We start from the raw sequence: 12,604 nt of genomic DNA on the forward strand, positions 1-12,604 counted from the left end.
GGGGGGGGGGGGGGGGGGGGGGGGGGGGGGGGGGGGGGGGGGGGGAGCACGTACTTTTTTAGGTTGAGATCACCACCCATCTTTGCGGTTGCTGCTGCGAGCTAGATGAAGATGGGGATGGGAGTGTGGTAGGGAGTGGTGGGTGGTTTGTTGGCAGGGTGTTGTGAGGAGAAGAGATGGATGGAAGGAGGCAGCTCCGGCGCGGTTGTGACGATGGGTTGGGTGGGTGGTTGTTCCTAATCAGGAAGGATGGGTCCGATCGGGGCCCAGGGGCGGTGGCCGGAGCGGCGGACTGCATGTGCCATGGACGCCACTGCGGGTCGCACTTTCTGCCCAACTGTCGACTAACTACGCAGTCTCCGTATTACTGACTGCCTTTGGCCATTACATGAATCATGTAGCTATTGTTCTATACACAAAATACATTGTACGGTGTGGTGACACAAGGATCTAGAGCGATACTGGCAATACTGGGAGGGAAGGATTCTCAAAGATTCAGCAGTTGTTGATGTAATGGAGTATGCCGACAGCAAAACTAAAACAACAGTCATCGCAGTGCTTTGGCAATTGCACTGAACGACATTCAATGGATAGATACGTACAACAAGAAAGGTAGGTAATATATGGAAGCAGATCATCGAACAACATCCCCCCCCCTATGCTCACACAGACCTCCTGGCAAGCCTATCCGCAGTACACATACCAGCAGAGCTCTCCACGAGTCTTCGAGGGCCGCACAGTGCGTCTTCCTTATTTATCCCAGCCAACATAACTCCGAGGCATCACACGCCATACCTTACATTCTCCACTGCGCAAGTCATTCAGCTTGAAGCTCTCCATCTTGACCTTCTTGCTTTCTCTGCCCTGCTCCCAGGCGCGGATCTTCTTCTTGGTGCCGTCCCAGTCAACCACAATGCCTACGTGATCGGGCTTACCAACCTCAGAGCTGTACTTCTGATGCATGGTGCCACGGTGGCCCTGGAACCGTGCGTTGCGGAAAGTCACAACATCTCCTGCGCGGATCTCATCATTTTGCTGCACCGAGGCATTGGCTAGGTTCGAGTAAACCAGAGCACCGTAGGCGCGCGTGCCAACAGGAAGCAGGACATCAGACAGAGGACTGAGCAGATGCTGCACCAGGCCATGTGGAGTGCCATCCGCGACAGTAGTGTTTTGGATGCCATTAACTGCATTCGCAATGCGCGTGCCAATCTGGTTGTGGGCAGTTTCGAGTTGATCTTGACGCGGCTGATGAGGAGGCGCCTCGTGGCGCTGTTCGAGGGCCGCATCACTGGGGTTGCGAGCATCAAAGTTCACAGATATCACAGTTTGGGAGTAGTCGATGAACAAGATATAAACATCCTTGGTCACAGTGGTTTTACCGCCCCGCTTGGAGGAATTTGACTCTTCGAACTCGAGAAGAACATCCTTGCGATTCTGGAAAACAGGGGGAGGGGTATTGGGTTGCGTCCACCAAAGAGTGTTCTCTGCCAAGTCAACGTCCGTGGCAATAAAGCCTAAATCGATAGATGGACGGGAAACATCCATAGATCTCCGGACACTGGGCTGGGCTCTTGGAATGTCCAGCGATGCACGGTTGCTACGAGGTGTAGGCGGAGGTAGACTAGGGGGCGGAGGAGCCATCGAGGTACGCTTTTCACGAGGCGACGAAATGGACGTCTCGCCATAAGTTTGAACGGGTGAAGCTTCATAAAGATCATCGGACTCGTCTTCAGCAGACGGAGGAGGCATAGGTGGAGCTTCCGCCGGGCCGCTGGGGAAAGGTGGCGGTGGTGGTGCTCTTGAGACAGGCACGCCATGCTGAGGAGCAGTATAACGGTAAGGATCATACTCATCATCGTCACCGCCATATGAAGGCTCTCTTTGCGGTGGAGGAGGTGGAGGTCCTCTAGGCGACTGGATAGAGTCTCTGCCGGAACTCTTTGGAGGCTGGATCGGCGGCGGAGGGGGCACTGCTCGTGGGGCAGACAGAGGAGGGAGAGGCGGGAGGCGGGTCTGGGGCGGGCTACCAGGAGATCGAAGCGAGTGCTCGTCGGTCATGACACCTTCGTCGAGGCTAGAATCGCGGCCGTGTGACTTCAGAGCATCCTTGAACTTAGCACCAGATGCAATGTCCGTGTCGTAGTCGCCATCATATTCAGTGATTTCGCCTTCGGTACCCTCCCCGGCTTGGCGGGGCTGTGAAGTCATGCTTGTCCGACTGTCCGTTGTAGACCTTCGCCGAATATTGACTGGAGGAGGGGGAGGGATGGGTCTACTCTGAGATGAGACTGGGGGATTGACTGGTACCGGGGGAGGAGGGCGACTCATTCTCTTGTCTGCAGGGAGTGTCGGTGACAAGGGAGATGTTGTATCGTATGTCGATGCTCGGCGAGAGTCGAGATGGTCGAGGAGCGGAGGTGCTGGTTGCTCTGCTGCTGCAGTGGCCGGCGTAATGTTCGGATGCAGGGACAATTCGTCATCAGATTCGTCTCCTGGATCGGCAGGTGCAGCGCCCTTGGGTGGGGGCAGAGATTGAGCTAGTTCCTCCAAGTCAATACAAATTAACACCTAGCACTAGTTCGAGTAAACTTACATCCTGGAATCGGCGGAGGGGACAACGGTTGTTCATGAGGAACTGGAGGTGGTACCGGACGCGTGTTGAGTGGGGGAGGGGGAGGAACTGCGCGCTCTATGAATGGATTGTCAGCAGTAGCCCTCGTGGACATTGAACAGCATCTTCCGTACCTTGCGGTGTAAAGGGTCTATCGACAGACATACGACGTTGAGGGGGTTCTTCATGGACAACTTCCTCTACATCAGGAACCTCGTGTGCAGCATGCTGCTGAGTTATCGGGCTTGCAGGAGACTCTTCCTGTTCTTCCTCCTGCCCTTCTTCCTCTTTCTGGACATTAGGATAAACTGGAGGCTTTCCTGCATTCATTCCAGGTAAGGCCATGATAGGGACCGGAGGGGCTGCGGCGGGACGGGAGCTCTCATCATCAATGGCTCTCTCTGCCTCCGCAGGCGCAGGCGCCTTTGGTTTGCGAGCCGCACCAGGGATAGGCATACCACCAGGGGGCCCGAAGAAACCCATCATACCCATACCACCACTCATCTTTGCCATTCTCTCTCGAAGTTCCATCTTTCGCTTGACCTCAGGGTCAATATCCTCCTCTTCGTCCTCGTCCTCGCCCTCCTGCGCTGGCTCTTCGGCTTCTTCGTTATCCTCATCTGACTGCGGCTCATCTGTACGTTCCGCCTTTGCATGCGCATCCTGAGCCTGTGCTTGACGTCGAGCCTCTGCACGGGCTCGCTCGTCCGAGTCTTCCTTGCTCGTGGAAGTTTCTTCCGCGTCCTCCGTGTCGGCAGCAGCAGAATCGTCCGCATCATTGGTGTCGCTGGCGAGCTCCTGCGCAGGCGGGGGTGGCATTGCAGGCTGCGGCACAGCTGGTCCCACTGCTTCATGAGCATGTTCTCGTGCCGGATCGTGTGCTTCGGCTCCTTCAGCTGAAAGATCTTGTGTAGGAAGAGTGTCTTCGTGAGATTCGAGACGCTTCTTCGGAGGCCGCTTCGCCTTTTCCTTCTTTTGCGCAGCTTCGGCATGACGTTGAGCCTGTTCCATCTGTTGTTTCTGGAGCAGCGCAATACGTTCCTTGAGACTTGTTGGCTTGGGCTGATCCTCCACGCCTTCTTCCGGGCCATCACTCGACAGAGGACGGGCCTCAGACACAGGAGGCTCTCGCGTAGGAAGTTCTCTCGTTACTCTTTCTTGAACATCAGGATCCTCTTCTCTGCGATATACCTTCTGCGGGGGAGGCTCTCTGGGCGGCGGTACATAGGCGTTCTTACTAGGTGGCGGTGCAACAAATGGTTTCCGGATAAAGGTGTTGGAGCTCTGAGAGAGCCCGCCTGGCTTAAAGGGCGCAACTGGCGGCGCAGCAGGCTTGTTGAACGCCGCAATACGATCCCTGAAAGACGACCCGGTTGGCTTCTCGGCGACAGCGGGAGGCGGCGGCTTGGATACAGGTTTAGGGACGAGTTCACCAGCATCCCTCGTGGAAGGTTGGGGAACTGGAGCTGCTACCGGCTTAAACGGAGGAATCTCACTTGCCGGCGATGCTAGAGCTGGAGGGGGAGAGCTGGGTGGCTGAGGTACGGCTGTAGGTGTCTTCACAACCTCGGGCTCAGGCTCAGGCTCAGGCTCAAATTCAAGCTCGGGCTCGGGCTCGGGCTCGGGGTGGTAGGAACTCTCTGGAGCAGGGATTGCAGCTGCAGCAGCGGGCTCCGGGGGTGGCGGAACTGGCTCTGCTTCCTTCCTGGGTCTGCTGGGACGAGTCGGTCGCGGGGGTGCAGGGGGCTCATATCTTTCGACGAAATTCTTGGGGAAAATGCCCTCTACTTTGCGCCCGGAGTCGTCCGCATACTCACCAAAGTACCACTCTGCATCTTCCTCCGCTGTAACGGTTATGATCTGTCCGATAGCGAACTTAAGGTCGTCATCGTGGTCCGAAGAATACTCGAAGACCGCTCTGACCGTGAATGGCGGACTGGACATTTGGCAAGTTGAAGGTTCCCGTCACGGAGGTGGAATGGAAGACTTCAAGTTGGGATCGGAGGAATGGATCGAATCGAAGAGACAGGCGGAATATCTGCAGGCAAAAGCACTAAATTATGTACGGCTTTATGCAGTTCAACATATGCGAGATGTGCTTCACTGCGAGGTGGTCTGCTTTGAGGACAAGGAAAATAACAATAAGAATATGTCAGCCTGGTGGACTGACGTACGTCAGAGCATGGCCGATGGAGGGGGTGGGATCGGACACGCTCGCTCACACACCGCCAGAAGGACAGCTGGTGGGATCCAGGCTAGTGAGAAACTTACTGCATTCAGAAGGACACACTGCTCACGAGATGATATATTATTCACAAAAAGGGAAGGGAGGAATTGAGAAACAGAGGCGGAAAGTAGGGAATGATGAGCTGGTGGGGATTTGGGGGGGAGGAGGGGAGGAGAGGGAGAGGGAGAGGGAGAGGGAGGAATGAACCGAGAGGATGTACGGAAATGTAAGGCAAGTACAGTATGTACAGTCAGTTACGACAAGTAGACTAAAGTGTAGTTACAGAGTTGTTAGACTCGTTACAGACAGACGGACCCTCCTTAGTCCTCTTTCACTTCTCTTAAGTTCTCTCACTCACTCTCTCACTCTCTCTCTTGCTCGCCCGCTCTCACAAGCAGCTCCACCACGGGGGCGATCGGCGGCTAATAAGATTGAGCAGAGGCTGAACCGGTCATCCACCGATTCCATTGCCTGCCAATCAATCAATCAATCAACACATTTCATGAGTTGGGAACCTCACAAGCAGACGGGCACCTAAATTGGGTGACTACCAGGTGCACATGTTGTCATTCTTCTCCTGACCTCCTGATTACAGTCGCAATTGGCCACCGATAGGTGATTATGTAGCAGCTAGCAGGTCATAAGTATGAGTGAGGAGGACTAACCAACCTCATCGTCATCCAAGTGGGTGATTTGTTACCTGAGTGCGCTTAGCTTCCCTTTCAATCCGGGGTTTTTGCCTCCTGCCGACCCGACCAAATTTGCACCTTGTTCAACTCTCATTCCGACCTTCCCTTTCCATCCGACTCACTATTCACCTCATATCCGTCTTCCCTCCCCGTTTTTCTTTTCTCAAGTTGTATATATAATCTCTCCGTAAATATGTCCTCCGGTCGACAAGTACTGAAAACCTCACTCCCATCCGCGCACGCAGCTTCCGCTTCGTTAACTCGCTCAAACCCTGCTACCGCTCGTCAATCGCCACCCAAAGCCGGCATGTCACGACAGGAGCAAGGAGCATTAACATCCAGACCCGGTACTGATCCCCGTCATATGGCGATTGCGCTGCACCATGCGCGCCAGATCCAAGCCCAGAAGGATGCGGAGGCTCTCATTCTCGATCGCATTCTCGACCTCGTCCAGTTCCCCACCTCACCGTCCGCCGATCCCAGCTCCCCGTCCCCCGAAGATGCTCGGGCCTTCAAGTCTGCATTGACACCCTTCCAACCCGCCGATTACGACAATCTGATTCTGGAACGAAACATCGAAGGACTGTGCGGGTATACTCTTTGTCCCCACGAACATCGCAAGGAGGACTCTCGCGGCGCCTTTCGCATCACGTGGGGCGCGAAGGGCAGCGGGCCCGGCGGGCGCGGGCGCGAGATGAACATCGTCCCGAAAGAAAAGTTGGAGATGTGGTGCTCCGATGCGTGTGCGGAACGGGCGATGTTTATCCGAGTGCAGCTCGCCGAGCAACCGGTGTGGGAACGACGAGCGGACGATGCCCACGGCGCCCATATCCTACTCCTCGAAGAGGAACGGGCCAGAACACAGCAGCAAGGAAAAGGCAAGATGCGGAGCGCGGCCAGCGTCAACGAGGTCACCGGTCAGCTAGTGGACTTGCATGTGCACGAGGGACCAAGCTCCAGCGACGTGTTCGATCACATGGCCAAGCTGTCGGTTCGTGATGACGCACGTTCGCAAGAGCTTGCCCTTGAGCGTGGCGATGCTCACCCGGCACTGTACACGGGTCGCGTGGATGTTAACGTGCAGGAGAACAGTCGCGCTGCTGGACCTGTGACGGCACCGCAGATGCGCCCCGGAGACGAGAAAGGGGGCTCAATCGAAGGGTATGTGCCTCGTGATCATTGAGCTTGCCGAGGGCAAAAATGGCAGTAATGATTGAATGGAGCCATTGGCATTACAAGGGGCGTTGTATTCCAGGATGATACCCAGATAAGATAGCAATCTACAAAATCTAAGACGATATAGCATCTCTGAAGATCGGCAAAAGCATCGATCATAGAGTCACAAGACATGGCTGTCGGATTGGCGATGACATATGGAATTCCTACGCAGCAACCAGCCGTGAGACCAGCTGCTGAACGGGAAGTGAATTGGCAATCAAGCGTCATCTCCGTCAGGAGAATCGGCGACACCTTGTTTGACGAAAGTCATGTTCATTCCTCACGAGTCTGTTTCTAGACTACAATGGTAGCTGGAAGCCTGCCAGAACAAGCATGAAAACGCCATGGACCGACCCAAGACAATCGTGAAACTTTTTCATTTTCCGCTCGCGGGCGCACAGATTTACCGGTAGCGACGGGGGCGCTCCTGAACCTGCTGCTGGGTGACGTTGACGACGTTGACCTTGAGGTTGTCGAACTAGAAAACGTGAGACATATTAGCTTGCTTCAACTTCCCCACTATCTGATTCATGGTTGGAGGGAAACTTACACCGAGGCTCTTGAGGAGATCCTTGGTGTCGGCGTCGACATCGAGCTGGCCGGACTCGGTCTGGGAGACATCCAGAGCGGAGACCTCAGGAACGTACTGATCCTTGCGCTCACGCTCCTCCTCCTGAAGCTTGAAGGAGATACCGCGGACAGGGCCACGCTGGATACGCTTCATAAGGTGGGTAGTGTAACCAGCAATCTAATTCCAACAAAAAATCAGCGATCCACTCCGGGTTTTTAGCTTCTTGCGGCGCGCGCAAATTCGACTAACCTTGTTGCGGAGACGCTTGGAGGCAATGATAGCGATCTCATCGCAAATGCGCTTGTTGGTCTCGAAGTCGAGCGTCAACTTGGGGTAGTAACGCTCGATGATGACCTTAGCGGAACGCTTGACTGTCTACACGGCGAAAATCATTAGAATTGTGGCATCAACACGCGATTTCTGTGCGGTCTCTGCTCACCTTGGTACGGACGCGACCCATTTTGGCGGTTTGTTGCTGGCTGGATGGATGTTCGAAACTCCGACCAAGATTCCTTATGTCTCCCGATCCTCAAAGACACCCGCCCTCGCTTAGCCGTGTGCGGGTCACGTGCTGGTAGTCGCCCTGTCGGTCAGCCCTAACTATCTGCACGTGATCATTACTCTCAACCAATGCTTAAGCAGCATTTGTGGCTGACCAACTACTGAGTCACCAGTAGTTATACGTAAGGAACTATCTAGTACTCCGTTCATTAACGACTTATACTGAAAATTCTCATTGGTAGTCAAAGGAGCCATTACGAGTAAATTGGGGACCAGGCGAGCGTTTCAGAACTTGAGAATGGTTTGGCAACAGGTGAAACTGCTACTATGTATGGACTGCAATGTGCTTATACAACAGAAAAAGAAAGAAAGAACAGGAGTAGCTCTACATTGACCAGAAAACCGCATATTCATACAGACCGCACAGCTCCCCAATAGCTGCAAAAACAAGCTGCACCATCGAGATAGAAAAAAAGAATACCACTAAACCAGATAGGTCTCGCTCATACTTAGGTAAAGCTCTTCATGAGATCCCGTGCGAGAGCCTCCGGATTATCCGCTGGGGAGCTTAAGTCCTCCGACGCCGAGAATGTGCCGGTCTGAGGGCGGGCTCTATCCAACCTCGGCACCTGCCGCTGGCCACTTTGAGCGACGTAACGGGGCACTTGCATTACTCTCGGCTTCTGGTACTCTGTGATTCCGTACGGTGCTCTAGACGTAACGGTAGCGCGGTAACTAGCCAAATCAATGCGACCGTATGAATTGATGGAAGCCCGAATAGGGTTGACCCAGTACTTGGCACCACCAGGGATAGAGGCGTCAAATTGATCAAGGCCAGCTGGCCCGTCATATTCAGTGAAGGCCATGGCGTTGAGATCTTCCACAACGATACCAGCAACACCGCCAACCGCTTTGCCTCCCTTGTTCTTGAACCTGCCCTTGGGACGCAAGACACGTGCCTCAACAGGACGTTGATAAGTCTGAGGTCCAAATCTGGGATGGTTGTAAACCAAGGCGTGAGACCTGGTGTAGGACAATCCTGCGGAGGGGTGCGTCTTCGGAGGTCCGGACGCAACATACTCAGGAGCAGACAGTTGGGGGGCAGGAGGTAGGTAATAGGTCTTTCCAATCAGGTCGGAAGGTATCATAGGAGGTGGTGGGAGATCCAGGATTTGGAAGATCACTGGGCCTAGGCTGAATGGATCCGTACGCAGCGACTTGACATATGCCTGGAACTCTTTCGCATCAAATACGAAGGGTTCATCGATGCCCGCAAAATCTCCGCTGTCCTGTGCCTGCTTTCTTCGCTCGGCCTTTTTCTTTGCGACGAAATAACTGCGCAACTTTTTCATGATCTTCGGCTTGTCCCTGCGCACAGTATCCAAGTAGGCCTGGAACTCCGCCTCCGTCTGACTGGCGAGGTATGGTCCAGAATGGCGGAACTTTTTGGCGGCCGGGTCTTTGAGGCCGTTGCTTGTTTCGGTATTGTCCAAACGGGCCTCGAAAGGACTCGAGTGCCGAGGAGCCATATTGCTGGAGTAGCTGACTTTCTCAGGAAGGGACATCGGCAAATGGAGCTCTTGAAACTTCTCCAAGGTCACCGTATGATCCGCCGCGGATTCGAAATCCGTGGTATGTTCAAAGGTGTCTAAAGCATTGAGTCGAACCACAGGCCGTGAGGATCTAGCGGACGTTGTCTTTGCCGGCAAGGGTCTCTTCAAACCCCAGTCACCCTTCAGAAGAGAAGATGATGGTGTGACAATGGCCGCTCGAATTGGGTGAGGAAGGGTTGCGGAATCGGATTCAGCGACCTGCCTCGAAGTTGGTCGTTCTTGAGGCGGAGCCAAGGCCTGCGGAAGTGCAAACAAGCGAGACTTCCGCAGCAAGTTTGCTGTCGGGGATAGCCTGGCTGTCACCATGGCGCGGGACTGATGGCTGGGACGTTGTGCGGGTGGTCTCTGTCCTGAGGAAGCTGGAGAAAAGTTGATTGTAGCGGACAATCCTCTACAGCCGCGCCAAGCCGTGGGTTACGGCAGCCCACAACAACACACCATGCACCTGATCACCCATCGCAGGGTTGTAAAGCCTGTTGGCTGCGATGTCAAGCCACGAATTCAAAAATCCTTCTTCCGTAGGTGGTGCTGATTTGCCCGTGTGGCACCAGGGTCTATCTGAATATTACATCCGATCAATATTTTGGCGGTGGTCTGAATATCGCTATTCAAAATACTGACCACGGTACCTAGATCGACGTCGCACCTGATATCTGATTTGCAAACACTGTATATGGTAGAAAGCTGACAGCAGCTGTCGGGCTTTCTTTGAAGTCGGTGCTTAGAGATCAGGTAGAAGGATTTTACTAATATGCGAGGCGCTTCAGCTTGTTAGAATGTTTGCTACATAGAAGGTGTAAACACCATTTTAAGAGACTAATGTTGACTAGGGAATGTTGGGATATCATAAGCATTAAGCTATCTTCAAAGATTCAAAGGTAGGTCTTCCGTCTACATGGCTGATTATAAGATCTACCTCCCAGACGTCTGCCCACATCAATATGATGCTTTGAAAGGTCTCAGAGTCTCAAGGCCAGGACAGCACAATGAGATACATTTTCTCAACGCGAACAGTGAAGGGCTCCTAATGAGCTATCTGAAAGGTATAGTATAACATTTTCTTCACACTGAGAGTTATAATACTGTCACAATCAATGTTGCTGCATCTAAAGTAGGCTTCGGTCATGATTCTTCAATGCAGAGCGTTTCGGATCCTTTCAGTGTCTTTTCATGATATTTTTGAAGTGGGGTACTCAGGTCATAAGGTCTTGAATATGTAGTTAACACTTACTAGCTCTTTCAGATCGATGATACGTGGCGCAACATCATATATGATCACGCAGAAACGCTGAGAATTGACTTAACTGTGTCAACAACCGTTTCCCTCAGTTGCCGATACTGAATACCTAGAATCTCAATCGACTTCTTGTTGTCGTAGCCATACACATTATCAGGCAGGTCGCTAGGCGCATCCGTTGAGGGTAGCTTCTCTGCGACCTCGGGAAACGACTCTCGTACCACTTCCACAAGCTCTTTGTTGGTAAAGTAGCCAGAAGTAGTGAAAAACCTTTGGCCACCGGCCTCAGAAACCTCAATAGCCCTAACGTGGGCTAATGCGACATCATGAACATCTACCCACAAGAACGTACCCGTAGGAGGAAGACCATCTTTGAATTTCCCTTGGACCAGGTTTGCAAGTCTTTGATTGGAAGTGTTGATGGCGTCCAAGGAATTCAGGTAGGGAACAACAGGGCCAAAGACCAGAGGTGGGTTGATGGTTGCAATGTCGAAGTTTGGCTTTTCGTTCTCAACGAATTCCCAAGCGGCCTTTTCAGCAAATGTCTGATGCAAGCAAGAAAGTCAGTAAGGCAGCTACCGTGGATTGGGGCTCTAAATGACAGACGGGTGCATCGCACCTTGCTTGCTCTGTATGTTTGAGCAGGATCCATCGCCTCCTCCCACGTTACAGGGTTCCAGTTCTCCTCACTGTAAACCTTCGCATGTGCTTTAGGGTTGACGATTGCAGCGAAGGATGAGGTGACCACCACACGCTTAACAGTCGGAGCATGGGCTTTGATTGCTTTCAATATGCCAGTAGTACCCTTCACGGCTGGCTCCAGAAAATCCTTCACAGGGTCTGAGATGTTAAAGTGAAATGGCGATGCGGTGTGTAGAACATAGTCGAAGGGCGGATCGGATTTAACAGCCTAAATTCAAGAATGCTTAGCCATGGCACAAGTAGAGAAACGAATTCGGCCATACCTCGTCAAATGCGCCATCTGCTGCAACATCCTGAACAATGATGTAGGAGAGCTTCTCCTTTGGCGTGTTTGGATGCGCATTAAGGATTTTCTGTCCTTTTTCATCGGACCGCACCGTAACGACTGTATCAAATCTACAGTATGGGGGTTTTCGGTCAGCATTCGAATAAACCCCAACTTAAATCCATCGCACTCACCCACGCTCCAAAAGATTGTCGATGATGTGAGCAGCAATGAAGCCACTACCTCCTGAGACAGAATGTCAGTCTTCTCCACAGCAAGCACTATGAGCTGGGCCTTTCTTACCAGTAAGAAGGACTTTAGGCATATTGAGTATAGTGGTACTAGTCTTGCTTGTTCTAAATTGGAATGAGCAGGTTTCAGAGGTAGTTTTCGACTCCCTTGGAATATCTCGAGGGGTGATTTCCTTGCCCTTTTGAATACCTGGGGATACACCGTTACCCCTCAAATGACGAACTATATGCCCCCCCACTACGATCCACTGTTGGTCATATCATACGAACTCGATAGGCGCCCACTCTGATTACAAATACTGGAAACAGATCGCGACTAGATAGGAGATGGCCATCTAGCTCCGCGACATTACCGGGGTTCAAATTGTGGCTGGCTGTTGGCTGTTGTCCACTGAGTCTGCCCCAAGCGCCTGTAGGCGGATTTAAGGGAGGCAGATTCGCTGACATTGCGTTATCGGATAAGCACTCTAGACCGGATTTACGATAACAGCGTTTCTTAGTTCCTGATCGTGGTCTTTGATGTACCTGGGAAGATAGATCAGGCAAGTGACCCCGTTTACAGCGATCAAAAGCAGGACTTCTGATGATGACATTGCTACCGAACTCTCATCCCAGAACCCAGTTATAGAAATTATTTGGTCATACACCTCTTCAACTATAGATGCAGCCGCCGCCCTCCGTAAGCTTTGAACAAATGCATTAGCTTCTCTTGTCTA

General features: G+C 52.7%; 6 protein-coding genes across 6 annotated transcripts in view; 2 read left to right on the forward strand and 4 right to left on the reverse strand.

Moving 5' to 3' along the window:
* cwc25 (U2-type spliceosomal complex subunit CWC25) overlaps positions 1-204 on the reverse strand; it is a 1,899-nt gene extending 1,695 nt beyond the window's left edge. The window contains exon 1 of the mRNA XM_025638240.1: positions 55-204. Within this exon, the coding sequence (XP_025488071.1) occupies positions 55-80 (26 nt within the window). The 5' untranslated portion in view covers positions 81-204. The remainder of the gene's footprint in view (positions 1-54) is intronic.
* Positions 205-486: 282 nt separating this feature from the next.
* BO82DRAFT_343827 (SH3 domain protein) lies at positions 487-4,985 on the reverse strand. Its single transcript, XM_025633636.1, has 3 exons — positions 2,749-4,985; positions 2,597-2,692; positions 487-2,540 (listed from the first exon to the last, which is right to left on the reverse strand). The coding sequence occupies exons 1-3, from the start codon at positions 4,556-4,558 to the stop codon at positions 751-753; spliced, it is 3,696 nt and encodes a 1,231-aa protein (XP_025488072.1). The 5' UTR covers positions 4,559-4,985; the 3' UTR covers positions 487-750.
* Positions 4,808-5,452, forward strand: BO82DRAFT_170432 (uncharacterized protein). Its single transcript, XM_025630344.1, has one exon. It carries the CDS (start codon positions 5,056-5,058, stop codon positions 5,377-5,379), a length of 324 nt encoding a protein of 107 aa, XP_025488073.1. The 5' UTR covers positions 4,808-5,055; the 3' UTR covers positions 5,380-5,452.
* Positions 5,453-5,519: 67 nt separating this feature from the next.
* On the forward strand, positions 5,520-7,152 carry BO82DRAFT_357823 (Rtr1/RPAP2 family protein phosphatase). Its single transcript, XM_025636124.1, has one exon. It carries the CDS (start codon positions 5,724-5,726, stop codon positions 6,711-6,713), a length of 990 nt encoding a protein of 329 aa, XP_025488074.1. The 5' UTR covers positions 5,520-5,723; the 3' UTR covers positions 6,714-7,152.
* On the reverse strand, positions 7,048-7,802 carry BO82DRAFT_357825 (40S ribosomal protein eS17). Its single transcript, XM_025636125.1, has 4 exons — positions 7,759-7,802; positions 7,569-7,694; positions 7,299-7,496; positions 7,048-7,226 (listed from the first exon to the last, which is right to left on the reverse strand). The coding sequence occupies exons 1-4, from the start codon at positions 7,777-7,779 to the stop codon at positions 7,152-7,154; spliced, it is 420 nt and encodes a 139-aa protein (XP_025488075.1). The 5' UTR covers positions 7,780-7,802; the 3' UTR covers positions 7,048-7,151.
* A 304-nt stretch (positions 7,803-8,106) lies between these two features.
* Positions 8,107-12,063, reverse strand: BO82DRAFT_386269 (mitochondrial 37S ribosomal bS1m domain-containing protein). The gene is made up of 6 exons (XM_025638241.1): positions 11,941-12,063; positions 11,832-11,883; positions 11,636-11,768; positions 11,290-11,580; positions 10,713-11,215; positions 8,107-9,755 (listed from the first exon to the last, which is right to left on the reverse strand). Exons 1-6 carry the CDS (start codon positions 11,960-11,962, stop codon positions 8,330-8,332), a joined length of 2,427 nt encoding a protein of 808 aa, XP_025488076.1. The 5' UTR covers positions 11,963-12,063; the 3' UTR covers positions 8,107-8,329.
* Positions 12,064-12,604: the final 541 nt, after the last annotated feature.

This window comes from Aspergillus uvarum (genome assembly GCF_003184745.1).
Source record: "Aspergillus uvarum CBS 121591 unplaced genomic scaffold BO82scaffold_62, whole genome shotgun sequence".
NCBI lineage: Eukaryota > Fungi > Ascomycota > Eurotiomycetes > Eurotiales > Aspergillaceae > Aspergillus > Aspergillus uvarum.